This window comes from Coregonus clupeaformis, chromosome 21 (genome assembly GCF_020615455.1).
Source record: "Coregonus clupeaformis isolate EN_2021a chromosome 21, ASM2061545v1, whole genome shotgun sequence".
Lineage (NCBI taxonomy): Eukaryota > Metazoa > Chordata > Actinopteri > Salmoniformes > Salmonidae > Coregonus > Coregonus clupeaformis.
This window is the reverse complement of record NC_059212.1, coordinates 42909144-42935386: the sequence shown is the minus strand read 5'-3', so window position 1 is coordinate 42935386 and position 26243 is coordinate 42909144. Positions and strand designations below refer to the sequence as shown.

Sequence of the window (26243 nt, the reverse complement as noted above, 5' to 3'; positions counted from 1 at the left end):
TCTGGCAACAGCTCTGGTGGACATTCCTGCAGTCAGCATGCCAATTGCACGCTCACTCAAAACTTGAGACATATGTGGCATTGTGTTGTGTGACAAAACTGCACATTTTAGAGTGGCCTTTTATTGTCCCCAGCACAAGGTGCACCTGTGTAATGATCATGCTGTTTAATCAGCTTCTTGATATGCCACACCTGTCAGGTGGATGGATTATCTTGGCAAAGGAGAAATGCTCAATAACAGGGATGTAAACACATTTGTGCACAAAATTTGAGAGAAATAAGCTTTCTGTGTGTATGGAACATTTCTGGGGTCTTTTATTTCAGCTCATGAAACCAACCACTTTCCCGGTTGTGTTTATATTTTTGTTCAGTATAGTAATGGGGTCTTTTTACAGTACCGTCTTTGCTAAAAACTGCTTCTCCAATAGAAATCCCCAATTAGGCGATGTCATGGCGACATTGGCTAGCAAAGTTCATGCGTAGAAACACGTCATCCTGTCTGACGCCGAACTGCAGGCCGTCAAATCAAAGATACTCCTTCAATATGAAGTTGACTTTCACGAAAATGAAAACGTGTCAGTTTGTCACTTTCATGAGGTTGGAGTAATAACGTTTAACTACTTAAGACATTGACTCCAATCTAGATTGTGCCTTTAGATGTCGAGAAAATTAACTAAGGGACCATTTTTCACTAATCTCATTGATTCTCAAACCTGGTCTGTTGGGTCCGTTTCGCAAAGCGTTCCCGGAAGTCTCACGATGTTGCTCCTCTGGGTTGAGAAACTCTGGTCTGTCTCATAGAAATTAGGTGATGGGCCGAAGTCATAAAACCAGCACGTTGCTTTCTATATTCTCTACCAGCACGTATTCGGTCTGCCTTTTCTTAAATCAGAGTGAATTTTCGCTAACTGCTTTGTGTAAATAAAGATACTGAAATGCACAAATATTTTTTACTGAATGTGAAGAGTTGACAATTCATACAACAGTTTAGACATGGACAACAGTGTGTTTGTAGGTTCAGTAAACAACAGAGCTACAGCTTTTCAAAGAGGTGGTCAATGACAAGACTAAGCAACAGTCATCACAAACACACACAGGGAACGTGTCCATCCGCCGCACTGAAAAGGCCAGGTCAAAGCAACATTGTGGGAATTTACTTTGGCCTAAAGAGAGCAGATGAAGCTAGCTACAGGCAGTGTTGTCCCTCGGGTAATTAGCTAACACCAATGTGATCAGGGCCATGTGCTGAGCTAGGATCAGGTCGTCCCTGTAATCTTAATCATTATGATCTAAAAGAAAATACGACTCCCAGTTCTCTAACCCTCGGAGGCCCAGTACTCTTCGTTTCAATGGAAGTGACAAAGATGGAACATGCTGGCTGCTCCTCCCCTCTCCTCACTCTACTTCCTCTTTCTCCAGGAAGTCAGTCAGCGTGCTGGTCTCCACAGCAACCAACAGGTACTCAACCCCATCAGCACCCTGAGGGATCATAGGAAAAGGAGTCAGTTTCAGTTTGTAGCAGTGTGTGTGTGTGTGTGTGTGTGTGTGTGTGTTACCTTCCGTGTGCGGATGAGTTTGTGGTCTCTGAACTCTGTGAGCTGGGTCCGCAGGGTGAGGTCAGAGTTCACCAGGAAGGCTTCCCGACAACGCTGGTAGAAGTCCTGGAACGACAAGCCTACACACACGTTAAAACAATCACTCTGAAAGGGTTGTAGGAGGGGGTAGAGGTTGTGTGTGTGGTGTGTGTGTGTGTGGTGTGTGTACCTGTGTATGAAGAGTTGTCTTTGTTCTCCAGTTGGAACTCCACCAGCAGTTTAAAGATGCCCCTGTAGACCAATCACACAATACCATTAGAATCAAATCAAACGTTATCCAAACATCACAATACAGAAAAACAAATGCTGCGATAACGTGTTGTGTACCTGGTGTTAGCTGTAGTGTGTGTACCTGGTGTTAGCTGCAGTGTGTGTACCTGGTGTTAGCTGTAGTGTGTGTACCTGGTGTTAGCTGCAGTGTGTGTACCTGGTGTTAGCTGTAACGCGTTAGCTGCAGTGTGTGTACCTGGTGTTAGCTGCAGTGTGTGTACCTGGTGTTAGCTGTAGTGTGTGTACCTGGCGTTAGCAGCAAGGCGTTAGCTGTAGTGTGTGTACCTGGTGTTAGCTGTAGTGTGTGTACCTGGCGTTAGCAGCAAGGCGTTAGCTGTAGTGTGTGTACCTGGTGTTAGCTGTAGTGTGTGTACCTGGTGTTAGCCATAAGGTGTTAGCTGTAGTGTGTGTACCTGGTGTTAGCTCTAGTGTGTGTACCTGGTGTTAGCTGTAGTGTGTGTACCTGGTGTTAGCCATAAGGTGTTAGCTGTAGTGTGTGTACCTGGTGTTAGCTGTAGTGTGTGTACCTGGTGTTAGCCATAAGGTGTTAGCTGTAGTGTGTGTACCTGGTGTTAGCTGCAGTGTGTGTACCTGGTGTTAGCTGCAGTGTGTTTGTACCTGGCGTTAGCCGTAGCGTGCGCACCTGCCGTTAGCCGTAGCGTGCGCACCTGCCGTTAGCCGTAGCGTGCGCACCTGCCGTTAGCCGTAGCGTGCGCACCTGCCGTTAGCCGTAGCGTGCGCACCTGCCGTTAGCTGTAAGACGTTAGCTGTGGTGTGTGTGTACCTGGTGTTAGCCGTAAGGCTGCGTAGGACGTGTGCGTACCTGGCGTTAGCCGTAAAGCTGCGTAGGACGTGTGCGTACCTGGCGTTAGCCGTAAGGCTGCGTAGGACGTGTGCGTACCTGGCGTTAGCCGTAAGGCTGCGTAGGACGTGTGCGTACCTGGCGTTAGCCGTAAGGCTGCGTAGGACGTGTGTGAGGGAGGAGAGGGCGAGGGCTCCAGTCTGTTGAACCAGGAGAGAGTTCTCATAGGACGTCTCCTCCACATAGTGCTGGAAACACACACACTCCCACCACAACCAGTTAAACTGACTCAGCTTACACTGGTCCCACACTGCAGGGAGACACACACACACACACACACACACAACCAGTTAAACTGACTCAGCTTACACTGGTCCCACCTTCATATACACTACATCTGTCGTAAGACCCTGTAATGCAGGACAAATGGGAGGTACAAAAACTAAAGTCACACAATGTACCGTACCGAGCGGTGCGTTGATGTGGTCGATGGAGGCGACAAGGTGCAGGTTGGGTAGTGAGGCCAGTTGGCCCAGTGCATTCTGGGTCCTCTCTCCGCGGAGCATGGGACCGTCAATGTTGTGGATCAACAGGTACACATGGAGGTCCGGCTCTGATGACACACGTCAGAGATACAGACACTTCAGATGTACACACACACACACACACACAGGTCAACGCCTACACACACGGGTCCATGCATGTTGTGGATCAACGTTTTACACACACGGGTCCATGCATGTTGTGGATCAACGTTTTACACACACGGGTCCATGCATGTTGTGGATCAACGTTTTACACACGGGTCCATGCATGTTGTGGATCAACGTTTTACACACACGGGTCCATGCATGTTGTGGATCAACGTTTTACACACACGGGTCCATGCATGTTGTGGATCAACGTTTTACACACACGGGTCCATGCATGTTGTGGATCAACGCTTTTACACACACGGGTCCATGCATGTTGTGGATCAACGCTTTTACACGGGTCCATGCATGTTGTGGATCAACGCTTTTACACGCGGTCCATGCATGTTGTGGATCAACGCTTTTACACACGGGTCCATGCATGTTGTGGATCAACGTTTTACACACACGGGTCCATGCATGTTGTGGATCAACGTTTTACACACGGGTCCATGCATGTTGTGGATCAACGTTTTACACACACGGGTCCATGCATGTTGTGGATCAACGTTTTACACACACGGGTCCATGCATGTTGTGGATCAACGTTTTACACACGTTCTCTGAGGGTGGTGGTGATGTACTGTAGTTGGTCAGCAGGGTTCCGGAACGTTCCTTGGTGTTCTAGAAGCTCTGCAGACAGAGCAGTCAGGATCTACAGGAAGGGAGGAGACAATCAGAGGGGTGGAGGGTTGTGTTCAGGTGTGTGTGTGTGTGTGTGTGTGTGTGTGTGTGTGTGTGTACAGTGCCTTGCAAAAGTATTCATCCCCCTTCACGTTTTTCCTATTTTGTTGCATTACAACCTGTAATTTAAATTGATTTTTATTTGGATTTCATGTAATGGACATACACAAAATAGTCCGAATTGGTGAAGTGAAATGAAAAAAATGCTTCAAAAAATAAATAACGGAAAAGTGGTGCGTGCATATGTATTCACCCTCTTTGCTATGAAGCCCCTAAATAAGATCTGGTGCAACCAATTACCTTCAGAAGTCACATAAATAGTTAAATAAAGTCCACCTGTGTGCAATGATCTGTCACATGATCTTAGTATATACAGTGTATTTGATACACTGCCGATTTTGCAGGTTTTCCTACTTACAAAGCATGTAGAGGTCTGTCATTTTTATCATAGGTACACTTCAACTATGAGAGACGGAATCTAAAACAAAAATCCAGAAAAATCACATTGTTTGATTTTTAAGTAATTAATTTGCATTTTATTGCATGACATAAGTATTTGATACATCAGAAAAGCAGAACTTGATATTTGGTACAGAAACCTGTGTTTGCAATTACAGAGATCATACGTTTCCTGTAGGTCTTGACCAGGTTTGCACACACTGCAGCAGGGATTTTGACCCACTCCTCCATACAGACGTTCTCCAGATCCTTCAGGTTTCGGGACTGTCGCTGGGCAATACGGACTTTCAGCTCCCTCCAAAGATGTTCTATTGGGTTCAGGTCTGGAGACTGGCTAGGCCACTCCAGGACCTTGAGATGCTTCTTACGGAGCCACTCCTTAGTTGCCCTGGCTGTGTGTTTCGGGTCGTTGTCATGCTGGAAGACCCAGCCATGACCCATCTTCAATGCTCTTACTGAGGGAAGGAGGTTGATGGCCCCATCCATCCTCCCCTCAATACGGTGCAGTCGTCCTGTCCCCTTTGCAGAAAAGCATCCCCAAAGAATGATGTTTCCACCTCCATGCTTCACGGTTGGGATGGTGTTCTTGGGGTTGTACTCATCCTTCTTCTTCCTCCAAACATGGCAAGTGGAGTTTAGACCAAAAACCTCTATTTTTGTCTCATCAGACCACATGACCTTCTCCCATTCCTCCTCTGGATCATCCAGATGGTCATTGGCAAACTTCAGACGGGCCTGGACATGCGCTGGCTTGAGCAGGGGGACCTTGCGTGCACTGCAGGATTTTAATCCATGACGGCGTAGTGTGTTACTAATGGTTTTCTTTGAGACTGTGGTCCCAGCTCTCTTCAGGTCATTGACCAGGTCCTGCCGTGTAGTTCTGGGCTGATCCCTCACCTTCCTCATGATCATTGATGCCCCACAAGGTGAGATCTTGCATGGAGCCCCAGACCGAGGGTGATTGACCGTCATCTTGAACTTCTTCCATTTTCTAATAATTGCGCCAACAGTTGTTGCCTTCTCACCAAGCTGCTTGCCTATTGTCCTGTAGCCCATCCCAACCTTGTGCAGGTCTACAATTTTAACCCTGATGTCCTTACACAGCTCTCTGGTCTTGGCCATTGTGGAGAGGTTGGAGTCTGTTTGATTGAGTGTGTGGACAGGTGTCTTTTATACAGGTAACGAGTTCAAACAGGTGCAGTTAATACAGGTAATGAGTGGAGAACAGGAGGGCTTCTTAAAGAAAAACTAACAGGTCTGTGAGAGCCAGAATTCTTACTGGTTGGTAGGTGATCAAATACTTATGTCATGCAATAAAATGCAAATGAATTACTTAAAAATCATACAATCTGGAATTTTGTTTTAGATTCCGTCTCTCACAGTTGAAGTGTACCTATGATAAAAATTACAGACCTCTACATGCTTTGTAAGTAGGAAAACCTGCAAAATTGTCAGTGTATCAAATACTTGTTCTCCCCACTGTATACACACACACACCTGTTCTGAAAGGCCCCAGAGTCTGCAACACCACTAAGCAAGGGGCACCATGAAGACCAAGGAGCTCTCCAAACAGGTCAGGGACAAAGTTGTGGAGAAGTACAGATCAGGGTTGGGTTATAAAAAAAATCGGGAACTTTGAACATCCCACGGAGGACCATTAAATCCATTGTAAAAAAATTGAAAGAATATGACACCACAACAAACCTGCCAAGAGAGGGCCGTCCACCAAAACTCACGGACCAGGCAAGGAGGGCATTAATCAGAGGCAACAAAGAGACCAAAGATAACCCTGAAGGAGCTGCAAAGCTCCACAGCGGAGATTGGAATATCTGTCCATAGGACAACTTTAAGCCGTACACTCCACAGAGCTGGGCTTTAGGGAAGAGTGGCCAGAAAAAAAGCCATTGCTTAAAGAAAATAATAAGCAAACACGTTTGGTGTTCGCCAAAAGCCATGTGGGAGACTCCCCAAACATATGGAAGAAGGTACTCTGGTCAGATGAGACTAAAACTGAGCTTTTTGGCCATCTAGGAAAACGCTATGTCTGGCGCAAACCCAACACCCCGAGAACACCATCCCCACAGTGAAGCATGGTGGTGGCAGCATCATGCTGTGGGGATGTTTTTAATCGGCAGAGACTGGGAAACTGGTCAGAAATGAAGGAATGATGGATGGCGCTAATACAGGGACATTCTTGAGGGAAACCTGTTTCAGTCTTCCAGAGATTTGAGACTGGGACGGAGGTTCACCTTCCAGCAGGACAATGACCCTAAGCATACTGCTAAAGCAACACTCGAGTGGTTTAAGGGGAAACATTTAAATGTCTTGGAATGGCCTAGTCAAAGCCCAGACCTCAATCCAATTGAGAATCTGTGGTATGACTTAAAGATTGCTGCACACCAGCGGAACCCATCCAACTTGAAGGAGCTGGAGCAGTTTTGCCTTGAAGAATGGGCAAAAATCCCAGTGGCTAGATGTGCCAAGCTTATAGAGACATGCCCCAAGAGACTTGCAGCTGTAATTGCTGCAAAAGGTGGCTCTACAAAGTATTGACTTTGAGGGGGTGAATAGTTATGCACGCTCAAGTTTTTTTTTTTGGTCTTATTTCTTGTTTGTTTCACCCCAAAAAAGATTTTGCATCTTCAAAGTGGTAGGCATGTTGTGCAAATCAAATGATACAAACCCCCCAAAAATCCATTTTAATTCCAGGTTGTAAGGCAACAAAATAGGAAAAATGCCAAGGGGGAGGGGGGGGTGAATACTTTCGCAAGCCACTGTACAGGTGTTTGTGTGTACAGGTGTGTGTGTGTGTGTGTGTGTGTGTGTGTGTGTGTTAGGTGTGTTTTATACTGACTGATTTGAGAGTGATGGAAGGGAAGAATCCGTTGATAACCAGGTGCATCTCCTGACAGAGCAGGGCCACTCTGAACTCCTCTAGTAAAGCCTTCTTACTGCCCAGCCCGTACAGCAACACACTGTAGCCCAGCCTGCAGTAACACACACACACACACACGCACACTGTTTAGCCAGACAGCGTACGTAGCCGTTGCCATAGTGTATAATGATATGACAGGTCCATACGTAGCCGTTGTCATGGTGTAATAATGATATAACAGGTCCATACGTATCCGTTGCCATAGTGTATAATGATATGACAGGTCCATACGTAGCCATTGCCATAGTGTAATAATGATATAACAGGTCCTTACTGTAGCTGCAGCATCCACTTGTTAAAGTGTTTATGGTGACTGGAGTGGAGCTTCTCAATCTCCGAAGAATAACATGACTGTTTCCCTTCTAACAGACGGAACAATGTCTCCTACACACAAGACATGAGATTAATGTGGTTTACAAGCTTCCATACATCTCCTAGGGGTGAGTACTCACCTGGTCTAGGTTAGGTTAGGGGTGAGTACTCACCTGGTCTAGGTTAGTTTAGGGGTGAGTACTCACCTGGTCTAGGTTAGTTTAGGGGTGAGTACTCACCCGGTCTAGGTTAGTTTAGGGGTGAGTACTCACCCGGTCTAGGTTAGTTTAGGGGTGAGTACTCACCTGGTCTAGGTTAGTTTAGGGGTGAGTACTCACCCGGTCTAGGTTAGTTTAGGGGTGAGTACTCACCCGGTCTAGGTTAGTTTAGGGGTGAGTACTCACCCGGTCTAGGTTAGTTTAGGGGTGAGTACTCACCCGGTCTAGGTTAGTTTAGGGGTGAGTACTCACCCGGTCTAGGTTAGGTGTGTGTACTCACCCGGTCAAGTTTCGGTGTGTGTAGGCGCTGCAGGGTTCGGTCTGATGTCAGGACTTTAGAACTGCCGTGAGCCTCAAAGTATTCCTCTACCAGACTGGGCTACAAACGAGAGAACAAGACATGCCACCAGAGGTCTCTTCACAGTCCCCATGCATACCCCACAAGACATGCCACCAGAGGTCTCTTCACAGTCCCCATGTCCAGAACAGACTATGGGAGGCGCACAGTACTACACTCAACAAAAATAAAAAAAAGTGTTGGTCTCATGTTTCATGAGCTGAAATAAAAGATCCCAGAAATGTTCCATACACACAAAATGCATTTCTCTCACATTTTGTGCACAAATGTGTTTACATCCCTGTTAGTGAGTATTTCTCATTTGCCAAGATAATCCATCCACCTGACAGGTGTGGCATATCAAGAAGCTGATTAAACAGCATGATCATTACACAGGTGCACCTTGTGCTGGGGACAATAAAAGGCCACTAAAATGTGTAGTTTTGTCACTCAACAAAATGCCACAGGAGTCTCAAGTTGAGGGAGCATGCTAACTGCAGGAATGTCCACCAGCGCTACTGCCAGATAATTTAATGTTCATTTCTCTACCATAAGCCCCTTCCAACGTTGTTTTCGAGAATGTGGCAGTACGTCCAACCGGCCTCACAACCGCATACCATGTGTATGGCGTCAGCAGCTTGCTGATGTCAACGTTGTGAACAGATGGTGGTGGCGGGGTTATGGTATGGGCAGCCATAAGTTACAGACAACAAACACAATTGCATTTTGTCGATGGCACTTTGAATGCACAGAGATACCATGACGAGATCCTGAGGCCCATAGTCGTGCCATTCATCCGCCGCCATCACCTCATGTTTCAGACCCTTTGCTATGAGACTCGGAATTGAGCTCAGGTGCATCCTGTTTCATTTGACCATCCTTGAGATGTTTCTACAACTTGATTGTATTTATTAAGGATCTCCATTAGCATTACTCTTCCTGGGGTCCTGTAACATTAAGGCAGTTATATACAATTAAAAATATTACATGACATTATATTTCATAACACTTTATCCAATACATTTAGTGTGTTCCCTCAGGCCACTACTCCACTATCACATATTTACAATACAACATCCATGTGTACGTGTGTGTAGAGTGAGTGTCTATATGTATGTGTGTATTTTTACCTGTTTTTTAATCTGATTTTACTGCTTGCATCAGTTACCTGATGTGGAATAGAGTTCCATGTAGTCATGGCTCTATGTAGTACTGTGCGCCTCCCATAGTCCGTTCTGGACTTGGGGACTGTGAAGAGACCTCTGGCATGTCTTGTGCGGTATGCACGTCGACACCTCTGTTGTATCAATATGCTTTGACCATGACAGTCTACAATCCAGGGTTACTCCAAGCAGTTTAGTCACCTCAACTTGCTCAATTTCCACATTATTCATTACGAGATGTAATTGAGGTTTAGTGAATGATTTGTCCCAAATACAATGCTTTCAGTTTTTGAAATACTTAGGATTAATTTATTCCTTGCCACCCACTCTGAAACTAACTGCAGCTCTTTGTTAAGTGTTACAGTCATTTCAGTCGCTGTAGTAGCTGACGTGTATATTGTTGAGTCATCCACATACATAGACACACTGGCTTTACTCATTAGTAAAGATTGAAAAAAGTAAGGGGCCTAGACAGCTGCCCTGGGGAATTCCTGATTCTACCTGGATTTTGTTGGAGAGGCTTCCATTAAAGAACACCCTCTGTGTTCTGTTAGACAGGTAACTCTTTATCCACAATATAGCAGGGGGTGTAAAGCCATAACACATAGGTTTTTCCAGCAACAGACTATGATTGATAATGTCAAAAGCCGCACTGAAGTCTAACAAAACAGCCCCCCCAATCTTTTTATCATCAATTTCTCTCAGCCAATCATCAGTAATTTGTGTAAGTGCTGTGCTTGTTGAATGTCCTTCCCTATAAGCGTGCTGAAAGTCTTGTCAATTTGTTTACAGTAAAATAGCATTTTATTTGGTTTATTAAGGGTTGGTAACAGGCTGATTGGTCGGCTATTTGAGCCAGTAAAGGGGGCTTTACTATTCTTAGGTAGCGGAATGACTTTTGCTTCCCTCCAGGCCTGAGGGGGCACACTTTCTAGTAGGCTTAGATTGAAGATATGGCAAATAGGAGTTGCAATATCATCTGCTATTATCCTCAGTAATTTTCCATCCAAGTTGTCAGACCCCGGTGGCTTGTCATTGTTGATCGACAATAATACTTTTTTCACCTCTTCCACACTCACTTTACAAAATTACAACGTTTGTCTTTCATATTTTGGTCAGATATACTTGGATGTGTAGTGTCAGCAATTGTTGCTGGCATGTCATGCCTTAGTTTGCTAACCTTGTCAATGAAAAAAGGTATTAAAGTAGTTGGCAATATCTGTTGGTTTTGTGATGAATGAGCCATCTGATTCAATTAAAGATGGAGCTGAGTTTGCCTTTTTTCCCAAAATTGTATTTAAGGTGCTCCAAAGCTTTTTACTATCATTCTTTATGTAATTTATCCTTGTTTCATAGTGTAGTTTCTTCTTCTTTTTATTCAGTTTAGTCATATGATTTCTCAGTTTGCAGTACGTTTGCCAATCGGTTGTGCAGCCAGACTTATTTGCCATTCCTTTTGCCTCATCCCTCTCAACCATACAATTTTTCAGTTCCTCATCAATCCAAGGGGATTTCACAGTTTTTACAGTAATTTTCTTAATGGGTGCATGCTTATTAGTAACTGGGATAAGCAATTTCATAAATGTGTCAAGTGCAGTGTCTGTTTGCTCCTCATTACACACCACGGACCAACATATATTCTTTACATCAACAACATAGGAATCACTACAAAACGTATTGTATGACCTCTTATACACTATATTAGGCCCAGCCTTTAGAACTTTGGTTTTCCTAGATATGGCTACTATATTGTGATCACTACATCCGATGGATTTGGATACTGCTTTCAAACAAATCTCTGCAGCATTAGTAAAGATGTGATCAATACATGTTGATGATTTAATTCCTGTATTGTTTGTAACTACCCTGGTAGGTTGACTGATAACCTGAACCAGGTTGCAGGCACTGGTTACAGTTTGAAGCTTTCTCTTGAGTGGGCAGCTTGATGACAGCCAGTCAATATTTAAAATCACCCAGAAAGTAGCCATATCTAGGAAAACCAAAGCTCCAAAGGCTGGGCCTAATATAGTGTATAAGAGGTCATACAATAAGTTCTGTAGTGATTCCTATGTTGTTGATGTAAAGAATATATGTTGGTCCGTGATGTGTAATGACTTGTTAGACTTCAGTGTGTCTTTTGACATTATCGATCATAGTCTGCTGCTGGAAAAACGTATGTGTTATGGCTTTACACCCCCTGCTATATTATGGATAAAGAGTTACCTGTCTAACAGAACACAGAGGGTGTTCTTTAATGGAAGCCTCTCCAACAAAATCCAGGTAGAATCAGGAATTCCCCAGGGCAGCTGTCTAGGCCCCTTACTTTTTTCAATCTTTACTAACGACATGCCACTGGCTTTGAGTAAAGCCAGTGTGTCTATGTATGCGGATGACTCAACACTATACACGTCAGCTACTACAGTGACTGAAATGACAGCAACCCTTAACAAAGAGCTGCAGTTAGTTTCGGCATGGGTGGCAAGGAATAAGTTAGTCCTAAATATTTCCAAAACTAAAAGCATTGTATTTGGGACAAATCATTCACTAAACCCTAAACCTCAACTACATCTCATAATGAATAATGTGGAAATTGAGCAAGTTGAGGAGACTAAACTGCTTGGAATATCCTGGGATTGTAAACTGTCATGGTCAAAACATAATGATACAACAGTAGCTAAGATGGGGAGAAGTCTGTCCATAATAAAGCGCTGCTCTACCTTCTTAACAGCACTATCAACAAGGCAGGTCCTACAGGCCCTAGTTTTGTCACACCTGGACTACTGTTCAGTGGACTATGGGAGGCGCACAGTACTACATAGAGCCATGACTACATGGAACTCTATTCCACATCAGGTAACTGATGCAAGCAGTAGAATCAGATTTAAAAAACAGGTAAAAATACACCTTATGGAACAGCGGGGACTGTGAAGAGACACACACACAGGTACAGACACATGCATTCATTATGATATTGTTGTATGGTGGTATTATACATTTTGTATTGTAGATATGTAGTGGTGTAATAATATTATATGGATGTACTGTTTTATCTTTTGTTTTATGTGTAATTGAAGTGCTTTAATATGGTTGGACCACAGGAAGAGTAGTAATGGGGATCCCTAATAAATACAAATAAAGAATCTTGCCGCTGCCAGTGGCTAGTGTCTGCCTGGCTGGCTGACCTGGCTGGGTGGTTCTGGGGCGGTCTGCCTGGCTGGCTGACTGACCTGGCTGGGTGGTTCTGGGGCGGTCTTGGCCGCTGACTGACCTGGCTGGGTGGTTCTGGGGCGGTCTTGCTCTTCTTGGCAGGCGTCTTATAGAGAGCTGTGGCTGGAAGCTTACTGAGTGTGCTGGACTCTGACTCCTCCTCCTCTCCCTTCACATGCTCCTCCTCTCCCTTCCCATCTTCATCATCATCATCCTCTCCAGAGTCAGAGGGAGAGAGCTCGCTGTCGCTGTCAGACCTCAGGCTGGGAGCTAAAACAACAGACAGACAGACAGACAACAGACAGACAGACAGACAACAGACAGACAGAACTAGGTTTAATACACTGAACAAAAATAGAAACCCAACCATTTAAAAGATTTACAGTTCATATCAGGAAATAAGTCAATTTAAATAAATTCATTAGGCCCTAATCTATGAATTTCACATGACTGGGAATAATATAATAATAATAATAAGCCATTTAGCAGACGCTTTTATCCAAAGCGACTTACAGTCATACAGAGATGCATCTGTTGGTCACAGATACCTTTTTAAAAAAGTACGGGCGTGGAACAGAAAACCAGTCAGTAACTGGTGTGACCGCCATTTGCCTCATGCAGCGAGACACATCTCCTTCACATAGAGTTGATCAGGCTGTTGATTGTGGCCTGTGGAATGTTGTCCCACTCCTCTTCAATGGCTGTGCAAGGTTGCTGGATATTGGCGGGAACTGGAACACGCGATTGTACACGTCGATCCAGAGCATCCCAAACATGCTCAATGGGTGACATGTCTGGTGAGTATGCAGGCCATGGAAGAACTGGGACATTTTCAGCTTCCAGGAATTGTGCAAAGATCCTTGCGACATGGGACCGTGCATTATCATGGTGAAACATGAGGTGATGGCGGCGGATGAATGGCACGACTATGGGCCTCAGGATCTCATCACAGTATCTCTGTGTATTCAAATTGCCATCGATAAAATGCAATTGTGTTAGTTGTCCGTAGCTTTTGCCTGCCCACACCTTAACCCAACCGTAGGGCACTCTGTTCACAACGTTGACATCAGCAAACCGCTCGCCCACACGACGTCATACGGCCAATTTCTCTAAAACAATGTTGGAGGCGGCTTATGGTAGAGAAATTAACATTCAATTCTATGGCAGCAGCTCTGCTGGACATTCCTGTAGTCAGCATGCCAATTACAGCCTCCCTCAAAACTTGAGACTCCTGTAATATTGTGTTGTGTGGCAAAACTACACATTTTAGTGGCCTTTTATTGTCCCCAGCACAAGGTGCACCTGTGTAATGATAACGCTGTTTAATCAGCTTCTTGATATGCCACACCTGTCAGGTGGATGCATTATCTTGGCAAAGGAGAAATGCTCACTAACAGTGATGTAAACTAGTTTGTGCACAAAATGTGAGAGAAATAAGCTTTTTTGTGCGTATGGAACATTTTCTGAGATCTTTTATTTCAGCTCATGAAACATGGGACCAACACTTTACATGTTGCGTTTATATTTTTGTTCAGTATAGCTACGGCTGAAAGATTTGATTGAATGTCCCAAACATTTATTTACAACGTCAGTAGCCGATTGTTTGTTTCTCACCTGAGAGTCTCTTTCTGAGTCTGTGGGGCGTTGTGGAAACAAACTGCCCCTTCCTGCCCTGAGAGGAAACAGGAAGTAACACAGGTCACAGCTCAGTACGGGCACCAAGTCAGGTGACAACTGGCTCTACATCGGTTATCTCCAATACTCACCTTCTGAGGAGTCTCACTCGAATGCTCTAGAGACAGGGAGAACATGAGACAAAATGGAGACAACATCATCCACTTGATCATACATTTGGATAAAGAGATATATACAGTGAGGGAAAAAAGTATTTGATCCCCTGCTGATTTTGTACATTTGCCCACTGACAAAGACATGATCAGTCTATAATTTTAATGGTAGGTTTATTTGAACAGTGAGAGACAGAATAACAACAAAAAGATCCAGAAAAGCTTATTTGCATTTTAATGAGGGAAATAAGTATTTGACCCCTCTGCAAAACATAACTTAGTACTTGGTGGCAAAACCCTTGTTGGCAATCACAGAGGTCAGACGTTTCTTGTAGTTGGCCACCAGGTTTGCACACATCTCAGGAGGGATTTTGTCCCACTCCTCTTTGCAGATCTTCTCCAAGTCATTAAGGTTTCGAGCCTGACGTTTGGCAACTCGAACCTTCAGCTCCCTCCACAGATTTTCTATGGGATTAAGGTCTGGAGACTGGCTAGGCCACTCCAGGACCTTAATGTGCTTCTTCTTGAGCCACTCCTTTGTTGCCTTGGCCGTGTGTTTTGGTCATTGTCATGCTGGAATACCCATCCACGACCCATTTTCAATGCCCTGGCTGAGGGAAGGAGGTTCTCACCCAAGATTTGACGGTACATGGCCCCGTCCATCATCCCTTTGATGCGGTGAAGATGTCCTGTCCCCATCACGTCGTAGTGTGTTACCAATTGTTTTCTTGGTGACTATGGTCCCAGCTGCCTTGAGATCATTGACAAGATCCTCCCGTGTAGTTCTGGGCTGATTCCTCAACGTTCTCATGATCATTGCAACTCCACGAGGTGAGATCTTGCATGGAGCCCCAGGCCGAGGGAGATTGACAGTTCTTTTGTGTTTCTTCCATTTGCGAATAATCACACCAACTGTTGTCACCTTCTCACCAAGCTGCTTGGCGATGGTCTTGTAGCCCATTCCAGCCTTGTGTAGGTCTACAAGCATAGTTCCCGCTCAGCCCAGTCAAAACTGTTCGCTGCTCTGGCACCCCAATGGTGGAACAAGCTCCCTCACGACGCCAGGACAGCGGAGTCACTCACCACCTTCCGGAGACATTTGAAACCCCACCTCTTTAAGGAATACCTGGGATAGGATAAAGTAATCCTTCTACCCCCCCCCCCAAAAAAAAAGAAAAAAAGAAAAGAAAAAAAAATACATTGTAAAGTGGTGATCCCACTGCCTATAAGGTGAATGCACCTATTTGTAAATCGCTCTGGATAAGAGCGTCTGCTAAATGACGTAAATGTAAATGTAAATGTACAATCTTGTCCCTGACATCCTTGGAGAGCTCTTTGGTCTTGGCCATGGTGGAGAGTTTGGAATCTGATTGATTGATTGATTCTGTGGACAGGTGTCTTTTATACAGGTAACAAACTGAGATTAGGAGCACTCCCTTTAAGAGTGTGCTCCTAATCTCAGCTCGTTACCTGTATAAAAGACACCTGGGAGCCAGAAATCTTTCTGATTGAGAGGGGGTTAAATACTTATTTCCCTCATTAAAATGCAAATCAATTTATAACATTTTTGACATGCGTTTTTCTGGATTTTGTTGTTGTTATTCTGTCTCTCACTGTTCAAATAAAACTACCATTAAAATTATAGACTGATCATTTCTTTGTCAGTGGGCAAACTTACAAAATCAGCAGGGGGCAAAATACTTTTTTCCCCTCACTGTATGTATGTATGTATGTATGTATGTATGTATGTATGTATGTATATATATATATATATTGTGATGTCACGAGAGGCTGTGTCCTGGAGGGACGTTACATCCCCCTGAGATGGCTGCAAACCCAGACAGCTATGGCCCCATCTGCTGGTATGGTCGGGAACTCCACCCCTCTATGGCCAATCTTCCCACGCAGCTGAAACAAATGAGGAGCTGATGAGCTGAAGTTTTGGGAAGGGAAGAGACACACTGAGGGAGTGTGTGGGGGGTGAAGAAACACAGTCTCCAACCTGGGCTCTCTGGAGGACAAGAGTGCTGCACGTCCACTTCCATGAGGAATATAAGGATTTGGAGATACTTACCTTTGGGAAATACTCACCTTTGGATATATGCACCTGTGGAAATACGTGAGAGACATTTGGAAGGACTTTTTGCTGGGTTGGCCACTAGCTGCAACGTGGACTACAGTAAGGCTGGGGAAAAGTTATCTGAGCAAGTGAGAATTATGACTTTGGATGTGGAAGAGACATCCCTGAACTGTTAACCCTTAAAGAGCCACAAGAGAACAGAATTTTGTTATATTTTCGTTAATTTCCCAAGACCTATAATAAAATCCTTGTTTTGTTTGAACCTTGTCTCCTTGCACTACTTGAGCAATCCCGCTGAAAGCTGTGTAGCCTCTCGTGACGTCACAGATGGTGGAGAATACGGGCACGCTCAAGCGTTAATAGTGCATGTCAGAGGAGGATACCGAAGGTTTGATCACCCAGTTTTCCAAGTTGGCCGTAGGCTCCCCGCCGACTGAAATGGAGGACATATTGAAAGCCCTTGTTGCTGGCCAGCAAGCCCAGATGCAAGCAAACGTGGCTCTCTTGGAGGAGCAAAAGAAAGGCAACCTTCTGAAGGCAGAGGAATTGCAGTTGCAGAGACAGAGGGTTGTCCAAAATACCCGCCCAATAAAGGCAAGTGACTTTATATCTAAGATGGGAGCTACCGATGACATTGAGGCATACCTGCATGCATTTGAGGCCACGGCCACTAGGGAAGCCTGGCCCAAGCAACAGTGGGTTGGTCTGTTAGCCCCCTTTCTAACCGGGGAATCGCTGAATGCTGTCCGGGACCTGGGCCCTGACCAGGTTACTGACTATGATGCCCTGAAGTCTGAGATCCTCAGCAGATATGGACTCACAAAGTTTGGTATGGCCCAGCGCTTTCACGGCTGGACCTTCCAACCAGACCAACCTCCTCGGGCGCAGATGCCTGAACTTGTCCGAATCGCAAGGAAATGGCTGGATCCGCAGAGGAATACAGCAGCGGCGGTGGTGGAGGCCGTTGTGGTGGATCGTTACCTACGCGCCCTGCCTTATGAGGCAAAACGGTTCATCAGTCAACAGGCCTTGACCACGGCTGATCTGACCGTGGAAGCTGTGGAAAAGTACCAGGCCACAGCGGAGATGCTGAATGCTTCCCGAAAAGACCCCAGGAGTGCGGCCCCACCACAAATGGGAAGAACCCGTCCAAAGGACCCCAAGGTCTCGAACCCAGCCACGTCAGGACTTATCCCGGCTCCAGGGGAGCCAGAAACCAGGCGGGTCCAAGAAGAGTACACCAGGAGGGGGGAAACTCGACAGTGTTACCGGTGTGGGGAGATGGGACATATCTCCTGGCAGTGTGGGAAACCAGCCGATGAACCTATGCCCACTGCGGAGTCCTCCAGCTCAGCACCCACACACCGTTTTGCCTCGCTCTTGGGAGTCGTAGATGGCGGCCCAGATCGACCCCCCACCTGCCCGGTAACTGTGAATCACCATGATGTGGAGGCCTTACTGGATTCTGGTAGCCGGGCCACCCTGGTGCGTAAGGATTTGGTGGGCCCAACGTGTCTGACCCCGGGGAAAGTCCTCCCAGTTTCCTGTGTCCATGGGGACACCAGAGAATACCCCATTACTGAACTTACAATGACCAGCACACGGGGAACCATACACACGACGGCGGGGGTGGTTGATTCCCTCCCCGTCCCTGTCCTAATTGGGCCGAGACTGCCCAGCCTTTTACCCACTCTGGAGAGAGTCTCAGGAGAGGATAACCCGAGTACCTCGGAAAACGGAGAGGCAAGACTCATCCTGGGAAGGCTCCGGTGCAATCCTCCGAATTACTCACTCCCGCCCGGGCTCTGATAGGGATGGCAGGTGCCCAGACCGACACAGAGACGGAGCTACAGAATCTGGACAAAGAACTGTCTGGTCTGAAGGGGACCGCTGAGAGGTATCGTTTGTTAAAGCAACAGTTAGACATGAAGACAGAAGAGTTAGATATCCTCCAGGCTAAACTCCAACAGAGCTCCTTCCATAAGCAACAGGAGGAGCTGGAGAGGCTGCGCAGGACCATCGAGGAGTGTGAGGAGACCCTGCGCAGTAGTAAGGAGGTCCAGAAGAAGGCAGAGGAGAAGTACAAGGTGTTGGAGAACAAGATGAAGAATGCGGAGGCAGAGAGAGAGAAGGAACTGAAAGCTGCTCAACAGAAGCTAAACTCTGCTAAAACCAAGGCTGATGCGTTCAGTAAGAAACTCAAGGAGAGACAACAGGAGGCTGAGTCCCTGGTCCTAGAGGTGGAGGAGTTGAAGAGAGAGCAGGCTGGCAAGCACCACGGCAATGCGGACGCCCTCTCCCGGCGTGATGCCTTCTTCGCTGCCTTTACCCGGCGAGGACGTCGGTCCCGAGGAGGGGGATGTGTGATGTCACGAGAGGCTGTGTCCTGGAGGGACGTTACATCCCCCTGAGGTGGCTGCAAACCCAGACAGCTATGGCTCCATCTGCTGGTATGGTCGGGAACTCCACCCCTCTATGGCCAATCTTCCCACGCAGCTGAAACAAATGATGAGCTGATGAGCTGAAGTTTTGGGAAGGGAAGAGACACACTGAGGGAGTGTGTGGGGGGTGAAGAAACACAGTCTCCAACCTGGGCTCTCTGGAGGACAAGAGTGCTGCACGTCCACTTCCATGAGGAATATAAGGATTTGGAGATACTTACCTTTGGGAAATACTCACCTTTGGATATATGCACCTGTGGAAATACGTGAGAGACATTTGGAAGGACTTTTTTGCTGGGTTTGCCACTAGCTGCAACGTGGACTACAGTAAGGCTGGGGAAAAGTTATCTGAGCAAGTGAGAATTATGACTTTGGATGTGGAAGAGACATCCCTGAACTGTTAACCCTTAAAGAGCCACAAGAGAACAGAATTTTGTTATATTTTCGTTAATTTCCCAAGACCTATAATAAAATCCTTGTTTTGTTTGAACCTTATCTCCTTGCACTACTTGAGCAATCCCGCTGAAAGCTGTGTAGCCTCTCGTGACGTCACAGAATATATATATATATATATATATATATATATAGAGAGAGAGATAGAATGTATGCACTCACTAACTGGATAAGAGCGTCTGCTAAATGACTAAAATGTAAAATGATATATATATATATAGAGATAGAGATATACAGTGGGGAGAACAAGTATTTGATACACTGCCGATTTTGCAGGTTTTCCTACTTACAAAGCATGTAGAGGTCTGTAATTTTTATCATAGGTACACTTCAACTGTGAGAGACGGAATCTAAAACAAAATTCCAGAAAATCACATTGTATGATTATTAAGTAATTAATTTGCATTTTATTGCATGACATAAGTATTTGATCACCTACCAACCAGTAAGAATTCCGGCTCTCACAGACCTGTTCGTTTTTCTTTAAGATGCCCTTCTGTTCTCCACTCATTACCTGTATTAACTGCACCTGTTTGAACTCGTTACCTGTATAAAAGACACCTGTCCACACACTCAATCAAACAGACTCCAACCTCTCCACAATGGCCAAGACCAGAGAGCTGTGTAAGGACATCAGGGATAAAATTGTAGACCTGCATAAGGCTGGGATGGGCTACAGGACAATAGGCAAGCAGCTTGGTGAGAAGGCAACAACTGTTGGCGCAATTATTAGAAAATGGAAGAAGTTCAAGATGACGGTCAATCACCCTCGGTCTGGGGCTCCATGCAAGATCTCACCTCGTGGGGCATCAATGATCATGAGGAAGGTGAGGGATCAGCCCAGACCTACACGGCAGGACCTGGTCAATGACCTGAAGAGAGCTGGGACCACAGTCTCAAAGAAAACCATTAGTAACACACTACGCCGTCATGGATTAAAATCCTGCAGCGCACGCAAGGTCCCCCTGCTCAAGCCAGCGCATGTCCAGGCCCGTCTGAAGTTTGCCAATGACCATCTGGATGATCCAGAGGAGGAATGGGAGAAGGTCATGTGGTCTGATGAGACAAAAATATAGCTTTTTGGTCTAAACTCCACTCACCGTGTTTGGAGGAAGAAGAAGGATGAGTACAACCCCAAGAACACCATCCCAACCGTGAAGCATGGAGGTGGAAACATCATTCTTTGGGGATGCTTTTCTGCAAAGGGGACAGGACGACTGCACCGTATTGAGGGGAGGATGGATGGGGCCAACAACCTCCTTCCCTCAGTAAGAGCATTGAAGATGGGTCGTGGCTGGGTCTTCCAGCATGACACCGACCCGAAACACACAGCCAGGGCAACTAAGGAGTGGCTCCGTAAGAAGCATCTCAAGGTCCTGGAGTGGCCTAGCCAGTCTCCAGACCTGAACCCAATAGAAAATCTTTGGAGGGAGCTGAAAGTCCGTATTGCCCAGCGACAGCCCCGAAACCTGAAGGATCTGGAGAAGGTCTGTATGGAAGAGTGGGCCAAATCCCTGCTGCAGTGTGTGCAAACCTGGTCAAGACCTACAGGGAAACGTATGATCTCTGTAATTGCAAACAAAGGTTTCTGTACCAAATATTAAGTTCTGCTTTTCTGATGTATCAAATACTTATGTCATGCAATAAAATGCAAATTAATTACTTAAAAATCATACAATGTGATTTTCTGGATTTTTGTTTTAGATTCCGTCTCTCACAGTTGAAGTGTACCTATGATACAAATTACAGACCTCTAAATGCTTTGTAAGTAGGAAAACCTGCAAAATCGGCAGTGTATCAAATACTTGTTCTCCCCACTGTATATATAGAGAGAGAGATATATAGAGAGAGATATACAGTGGGGGAAAAAAAGTATTTAGTATTTGTAGATATATAGAGCGATAGATAGGATAGATAGAGATATAGATCTATAGAGCGATAGATAGGATAGAGAGAGATATAGATCTATAGAGCGATAGATAGGATAGAGAGATATAGATCTATAGAGCGATAGATAGGATAGAGAGAGATATAGATCTATAGAGCGATAGATAGGATAGAGAGAGATATAGATCTATAGAGCGATAGATAGGATAGAGAGATATAGATCTATAGAGCGAAAGATAGGATAGAGAGAGATATAGATCTATAGAGCAATAGATAGGATAGATAGAGATATAGTTCTATAGAGCGATAGATAGGATAGAGAGAGATATAGATCTATAGAGCGATAGATAGGATAGAGAGAGATATAGATCTATAGAGCGATAGATAGAGATATAGATCTATAGAGCGATAGATAGGATAGAGAGATATAGATCTATAGAGCGATAGATAGGATAGAGAGATAATGAGGATGAGAGAAAGGGAAGGACGATGGATGAAAGAGGGACTCACTGCAGCCATTGTGGGCGGGGCCAGAAGGGTCAGGGGTCGTTCTGAAGGTCACACTCCTCGTTGGGGTACGAGCCAGCTCAGTCGCTACACACACACACACACACACACACACTAGTTCTTACTCTACAAGCCAGAGAGAGAGAGAAAGAGAGACCAGAGAGGAAGAGGAGAAGCGAGCGGGTTTACCCTGCCCAAAATCTGTCCATGAAAATAAGATAACGAAGTGAGGGATTTTTGTATGGGACTTATCTGATCTAATAGAAATCAAATCAAATTTTATTGGTCACATGCGCCGAATACAACAGGTGCAGACATTACAGTGAAATGCTTACTTACAGCCCTTAACCAACAGTGCATTTATTTTTAACAAAAAAAGTAAAAATAAAAAACAACAAAAAAAGTGTTGAGAAAAAAAAAGAGCAGAAGTAAAATAAAATAACAGTAGGGAGGCTATATATACAGGGGGGTACCGGTGCAGAGTCAATGTGCGGGGGCACCGGCTAGTTGAGGTAGTTGAGGTAATATGTACATGTGGGTAGAGTTAAAGTGACTATGCATAAATAATTAACAGAGTAGCAGCAGCGTAAAAAGGATGGGGGGGGCAGTGCAAATAGTCCGGGTAGCCATGATTAGCTGTTCAGGAGTCTTATGGTTTGGGGGTAGAAGCTGTTGAGAAGTCTTTTGGACCTAGACTTGGCGCTCCGGTACCGCTTGCCGTGCGGTAGCAGAGAGAACAGTCTATGACTAGGGTGGCTGGAGTCTTTGACAATTTTGAGGGCCTTGGTATTGGTTAGGTTGTTACAAATGTACTGATATAAGTGGCCTTTCGGTAACTTTGGAAAAAACTACTTTATAGGAGTTGTGCCTGTTGTTCACACACCTATCTGACCTCATTGGCTAGAATGGTCCCACCTGATCTCGCCTCCTCTCGACTGGCTTCCATCTTTGAGGACATGCATTTCCATTGTTAGAGCGGTCACTATGTTATAATGTTATAATGTTTGGGGAGACTTACCCTTCTGGGACATCCTATTGGAGCGTTTAACCGTCTGAAAGGTGAACACTGATGCTCCTCCTACTGCTGCTACAGACTCCTCCCCCTCTTCTGCACACACACAGACAGGACACACAGTCAGACAGGATACACACATACACAGTCAGACAGGACACACAGTCAGACAGGATACACACATACACAGTCAGACAGGACACACAGTCAGACAGGATACACACATACACAGTCAGACAGGACACACAGTCAGACAGGATACACACGTACACAGTCAGACAGGATACACACATACACAGTCAGACAGGACACACAGTCAGACAGGACACACAGTCAGACAGGACACACAGTCAGACAGGATACACACATACACAGTCAGACAGGACACACAGTCAGACAGGATACACACATACACAGTCAGACAGGACACACAGTCAGACAGGACACACACATACACAGTCAGACAGGACACACAGTCAGACAGGACACACAGTCAGACAGGACACACACATACACAGTCAGACAGGACACACAGTCAGACAGGACACACAGTCAGACAGGATACACAGTCAGACAGGATACACACACAGTCAGACAGGACACACAGTCAGACAGGACACACACATACACAGTCAGACAGGACACACAGTCAGACAGGATACACACGTACACAGTCAGACAGGACACACAGTCAGACAGGATACACACGTACACAGTCAGACAGGACACACAGTCAGACAGGACACACAGTCAGACAGGATACACACGTACACAGTCAGACAGGATACACACATACACAGTCAGACAGGACACACAGTCAGACAGGACACACAGTCAGACAGGACACACACATACACAGTCAGACAGGACACACAGTCAGACAGGATACACACATACACAGTCAGACAGGACACACAGTCAGACAGGACACACACATACACAGTCAGACAGGACACACAGTCAGACAGGACACACAGTCAGACAGGACACACACATACACAGTCAGACAGGACACACAGTCAGACAGGATACACAGTCAGACAGGATACACACACAGTCAGACAGGACACACAGTCAGACAGGACACACACATACACAGTCAGACAGGACACACAGTCAGACAGGATACACACGTACACAGTCAGACAGGACACACAGTCAGACAGGATACACACGTACACAGTCAGACAGGACACACAGTCAGACAGGACACACAGTCAGACAGGATACACACATACACAGTCAGTAGGGCTGTTCACCAAGTTTTGTTGATGACAGACAGACAGACCGAGACACACACCGTCAGTTCCGAGGGCCTGGACATAGTGCAGTTCACTAAGGTCTGCTTCCTCCTCTCTACCGCTCCCCACCGCTTCACTCCTCAGAGTCACCAAACTCTGCACACTGCTGTGGCTGCCCCGCACGCCTACACACAGCAAAATCAGTGAGTCAGCAGTGTGTGTATGGGTCTTTGTGATGGTGTGTGTGATCGGACTCCTACCTTCTTGTTTGTCCACTATGTGTTCCAGTGCGTCTCCATCTCCCACAAACCTCACCTCCAATACACTCATTCTGCACAGAAACACATGTTCATCACCACCACCACTGTCATGCTGATGCACACCTTCATCATCATCATCATCATCATCACTACCTACAACACTCATATGGTGCTTTCAAGACAACTGGGAACTCGGGAAAAAAAACGAGTTCAAATAATGAAGTCAGTGATCTTAAAGTCGGCGCTCTAGAATGATGCTGCGTTCAGAACAACTGGAAACTCGGAAAATGGGAACTCAGAAATCTCCGACTTCAGTGCGTTCAAAACAACTGGGAACTCGAAATAAAACGAGCTCCGACTGGGAAAAATCATTTTGAACGGTCATCCAACTCGGAATCTCGGGCCTCTTTCTAGAGCTCCGACTTTCCAACTTTCCGACCTGAAGATCACTGACGTCATGATTTGCCCTCGTATTTTTCCGAGTTCCCAGATGTCTTGAAATCACCATGAGGCCCGAGTTCCCGACTTGAAATTCCGAGTTGGATGTTGAGTTGTCTTGAACGCACTGAAGTTGGAGATTTCCGAGTTCCCAGATGTTTTGAACGCGGCAATATTACACAGAAACATGCGTGCACACCACCACTACTACTAACGTAACTAGCTATCGTTAGCTAGCTAATGTAAAAATATGCAACGAGAAGCAGGGACTTGCCTGGCTGCTGTTTTATCTACCCGTCAAGCGCACGTTTGTAGAAGACACAACTATCAAAAAGGACCAATATTAGCTACAACACTAAGTAAAGTTAGAAACTTCTACAAAGTGCGTGCAGCCTGAAAGATCTTTGACAAATTTCCGCCCGCAAGTTTTTAAACCACGTGTTGAGTCAAAGGTCGTTGGTTTACTTTAGACCAATCAGAAGGCAGGATTCTGTAGAACATCACTTCCCAAGACGCTTCGCGCTCAGCTGCACCAGAGATACTTCAGAAAGGAGAAGGGGTGGTCGAGGGGAAGGGGTGGAGAAGGGGTGGTCGAGGGGAAGGGGATAAGAGTCGAGGGGAAGGGGTGGAGAAGGGGTGGTCGAGGGAAGATGCGCTGTGAGGCCCGGAGTTGAGATGGCGGAAGCAGAAGTGTTGTTTGAAGATGAAAAAAGCACATTTACATTTACGTCATTTAGCAGACGCTCTTATCCAGAGCGACTTACAAATTGGACATTGATTACAGTTATTGACAAAGATAAGTGGACAACGGTGAAGTCCAAGAATGTAACAAAAAGGGCTAAAATTGTTGTGGAAAATCAAATCAAATTGTATTTGTCACATGCGCCAAATACCGTGAAATGCTTACTTACAAGCCCTTAACCAACAATGTAGTTTTAAGAAAAAAAAGTTTAGAAAATATTTACTAAATAAACTAAAGTAAAAAAATAAATAAAAAAAAGTTACAATAAAATAACAATAACGAGGCTATATACAGGGGGTACCGGTACCGAGTCAATGTGTGGGGGTACAGGTTAGTCCAGGTAATTTGTACATGTAGGTAGGGGTAAAGTGACTATGCATAGATAATAAACAGCAAGTAGCAGCAGTGTAAAAACAAATGGGTGGGGGGGGTCAATGCAAATAGTCCTGGTGGCCATTTGATTAATTGTTCAGCAGTCTTATGGCTTTGGGGGTAGAAGCTGTTAAGGAGCCTCTTGGACCTAGACTTGGTGCTCCGGTACCGCTTGCCGTGCGGTAGCAGAGAAAACAGTCTATGACTTGGGTGGCTGGAAACTTTGATAATTTTTTGGGCCTTCCTCTGACACCGCCTGGTATAGAGGTCCTGGATGGCAGGAAGCTTGGCCCCAGTGATGTACTGGGCAGTACGCACTACCCTCTGTAGCGCCTTACGGTCGGATGCCC

General features: G+C 45.6%; 1 protein-coding gene across 1 annotated transcript; it reads right to left on the bottom strand.

Annotated features, from left to right (window-relative positions):
- Positions 1-935: 935 nt before the first annotated feature.
- orc2 (origin recognition complex, subunit 2) lies at positions 936-25230 on the bottom strand. Its single transcript, XM_041842732.2, has 17 exons — positions 25054-25230; positions 24342-24412; positions 24141-24266; positions 22847-22936; positions 21832-21915; positions 14440-14465; positions 14288-14345; positions 12735-12943; positions 8247-8345; positions 7711-7820; positions 7356-7488; positions 3917-4013; positions 3133-3279; positions 2805-2976; positions 1764-1825; positions 1556-1674; positions 936-1478 (listed from the first exon to the last, which is right to left on the bottom strand). The coding sequence occupies exons 2-17, from the start codon at positions 24409-24411 to the stop codon at positions 1395-1397; spliced, it is 1686 nt and encodes a 561-aa protein (XP_041698666.1). The 5' UTR covers position 24412; positions 25054-25230; the 3' UTR covers positions 936-1394.
- Between the last annotated feature and the right edge of the window lie 1013 nt (positions 25231-26243).

Excerpts from the sequence above, each read along its gene's own strand:
- orc2 (XM_041842732.2), bottom strand. The coding sequence starts at position 24,411 with ATGAGTGTATTGGAGGTGAGGTTTGTGGGAGATGGAGACGCACTGGAA. Across the intron at positions 12,944-14,287 it reads ACTCAGAAAGAGACTCTCAG|CTCCCAGCCTGAGGTCTGAC; the intron begins GTGAGAAACAAA and ends CTGTTGTTTTAG. Across the intron at positions 8,346-12,734 it reads CCCCAGAACCACCCAGCCAG|CCCAGTCTGGTAGAGGAATA; the intron begins GTCAGTCAGCGG and ends TCTCGTTTGTAG.